Raw genomic sequence first — 3127 nt, 5'->3', positions numbered from 1 at the left:
GTACAGCATAATATATATTTTTACATATATACTATTATATGCCTTTTATTTTCTAATGGTGGTATGGCAGTATTTATCCTCCAAGAAAGGAATTTAGGAAATATTCAGAATGTTAACAGAACAAAAAGACAGTTTGGGGAATGGAAGAATCTTCTACTTGTACCTTAAATCATTCATTTTAGCACAAAACCTGAAGAAAAAAATATTTTGCTTTGTTGGGGTTTTTGAAGATATCAGAGCAATTTCTTTTTCTTTCCTAAACACAATCCTCATATTCATGGCACATAAAGAGGCCATGTGTTAGGTCTATGCTCAGGAAGGAAAATAAATAAATAAATATTACTTAACTAACTATAATTAGGAATAGAAAGAATAGCTAAAAGAAGGTAGACATTCTGGTCTGGCATGTCTCATTGCTTATTCAGTTTCTGTATTTCTCCCTTAAATGTTAGTTCTTACTCTTAGGTCAACCTGTTCTAAAGTTTTCAAAAGTAGGTGAAACACAAAGTGATCACCCTAGGCTAGAGGGTATGAGGAAGAGTTGGGTTTGTGTAGCCCAGAAGGCTAGATCCACAAACTCAAGTCTAGGAAAAGTATGATCATCCCGTTCCCCTCTTTTCCCATTGCCACCTCTTCACTACATAGGCACATTCCTAAGGAAGAGGAAATGGCTAACATGAACTGCACAGTGTCTGGTATAACTTAGCAAGTCAAGACAGGAGTACAGAAGGATGTGTTTCTTGAAGACTCTGCAACTGAAAGGACAGATGCAAATAAGAATAGAATAAATTCAAGAAAGTGAGCTGAAAGTGTGTTTATTTTGTTTACTGTTGCACCCAGTAAGAGCGCATCAATGTTGGAGGACTTACCAGTTGGGAGTTTTCAGCTAGAGCAGTGCTTCCCAAAGTTCAGTGTGCTTGCAAATCACCTTGGAATTTGGTTAAAATACATATTTGGAGACAGTAGATCTTTGGTGCAGAACATGCCTCTGCCTTTCTGACAGCCTCCACGCTGATGCCTATGTGGCTGGTCCATGGAGCACAACTTGAGAGGTGAGGCCTAGAAAAACAAGTGCAGCTCATTTCGCTTCAAATATGAGCTTTATACCTGAGACCCTTGGGATGTAACTATAGATAACACTAAAATTCATCATCAAATTGCAAGATTTTTGGGTCAAAGATTTAGAGCTATGGTTTATTGGAAAGTGGAGGCATTGCCACAGTAGTGATCATGTTTCATCTGAGGACATTCTTCAAGGCCTGCTTCACATCTTTGTTCCGCAAACTGTAGATGAGTGGATTAAGCACTGGGCTTACAAAGGTGTAGAAGACAGCTATGATTTTGGATTCCTCAACAGACTTATCTGTTGGTGGTCTAACATACATGCAGAAGAGTGTCCCATAAAACAGGGTGACAGCCAGCATGTGGGAACCACAGGTGGAGAAGGCCTTGTGCCTTCCCTCTGCTGATTTGATGCGGAGGATGGCAGCAATGATGAAGGCATAGGACGCCAGGATGATGGTGAGGGAGCTGGAGAGGTTGAAGCCAGCTGAGATGAGCATGGCGTGTTCTTTGACATAAGTATCAGAGCAAGAAAGCTTAATGAGTGGCGGGTCAGCACAGTAGAAGTGGTTGATGACATTGGATTTACAGAAAGTCAGGCGGAAGGTCAGGGTGGCCTGGAGCAGCCCATCTGAGAAGCCATAGACATAAGGAAATGTGGCCAAGCAGGTGCAGACTCGCCTGGACATTCTCACACTGTAGTGCAGAGGTTTGCATATGGCCACGTAGCGGTCATAGGCCATTGCAGCCAGCATGTAAAACTCAGTGAGGAGGAGCGCGATGAACATGTAACACTGTGTGAAGCAACCAGCAAAGGAAATGGTTTTCTTCTCTGATAAGAAATTAATCAGCATCTGTGGGGTTGCATTCGTGGTATAGCACAAGTCCACGAAGGCTAAGTTAGTGAGGAAGAAGTACATGGGCGTGTGAAGGCGAGAGTCCAGTCTGATTAACATTATCAAGCCCAGGTTACCCAAGAGGGTGACAAGGTAAACCACCAGAAACAGCACAAAGAGGAGAGGCTGGAGCTCCGGGCGATCTGTGAGCCCAAGTAAAATGAATTCGGTTATTGTGCTGCCATTTGGGTTGGACATTTCCTGAGAGTCTTTGCACTTCAAACTATGGAAATAAAGTAAATATAAAGGTGCAAACCATTGTTAATAACAATTGAAATTATTTTTCTCTAAAAACATAGTATCCAAAATGAATTTTTCGTGCATCGTGTTTCTACTAAGCCATTATTTCACTTGCTTTGTATTAAATTATTTCCATATTTCTCTATATATACCTATTCTCATACCTATAACTATACCTATACATACACACACACCTATGCCTATTTCTATATCTATATCTATATTTACAACTGAGCTGCATCTTCCCTGTTTCCTGAATTATTTTTTGTCTCTCAATCTCTATTTATCCTGTGATGTCTGGATTAAAGGCCACTGCTTTATGAAGCATTTCTCACCCCACTCTCCTCATGCCTGAGACTGAATTAATCCCTTTCTGTTCTATCTTCAAGCACATCCTAAATACTTCTAATTTATTTTTAGCACATTATATCACAATGATGTATCTATTAAAGGTATTAATTCTTCAAGGGCAGAAACAAAATCCATTTTCTTATTGTCTCGTGGTTGCTCATCATACATGTATATACTGAATGTAAAAGAAAATAAAAAGTAGTGTGAGCATGAAAAAATTAATTACCTGCAATGGTTTAGTACCTCCACATCCCCCCAAAGAGCTTTGCATGATGTCATATAATAATTAGAATTAAGTGCATGCTGTAATTTTGTATAGCAAGAAATTACTCCTGAAACTTAATGAATTGAGCAAATTCATAGACAGTTTGTTTCAGAAAGTCTTATGTGGGATGCTGGGATGTTCACATTTAACAATTATCTGTAGGATTCTAATGCAATTGTTCATAGACCACACTTTGGAAAGGCACGGTCTTAAGGGCTCAATAAACATATGTCAAACAAGTGAACAAAAATTTGTCAAATAAATGAATTATCCCATAGTATTCTGAGGATAGTTAGTATTTAAGCTATTAAAT

General features: G+C 39.1%; 1 protein-coding gene across 1 annotated transcript; it reads right to left on the bottom strand.

The window, feature by feature from the left end:
• Positions 1–1175: 1175 nt before the first annotated feature.
• On the bottom strand, positions 1176–2174 carry LOC123641835 (olfactory receptor 5M11). Its single transcript, XM_045556768.1, has one exon. The coding sequence runs from the start codon at positions 2154–2156 to the stop codon at positions 1236–1238; it is 921 nt and encodes a 306-aa protein (XP_045412724.1). The 5' UTR covers positions 2157–2174; the 3' UTR covers positions 1176–1235.
• Positions 2175–3127: the final 953 nt, after the last annotated feature.

This window comes from Lemur catta, chromosome 7 (assembly GCF_020740605.2).
Source record: "Lemur catta isolate mLemCat1 chromosome 7, mLemCat1.pri, whole genome shotgun sequence".
NCBI classification, from domain to species: domain Eukaryota; kingdom Metazoa; phylum Chordata; class Mammalia; order Primates; family Lemuridae; genus Lemur; species Lemur catta.
Note: the sequence above shows the minus strand (reverse complement) of the source record. Positions and strands in the feature narration are given on the sequence as shown.

Excerpts from the sequence above, each read along its gene's own strand:
- LOC123641835 (XM_045556768.1), bottom strand. The coding sequence starts at position 2,156 with ATGTCCAACCCAAATGGCAGCACAATAACCGAATTCATTTTACTTGGG.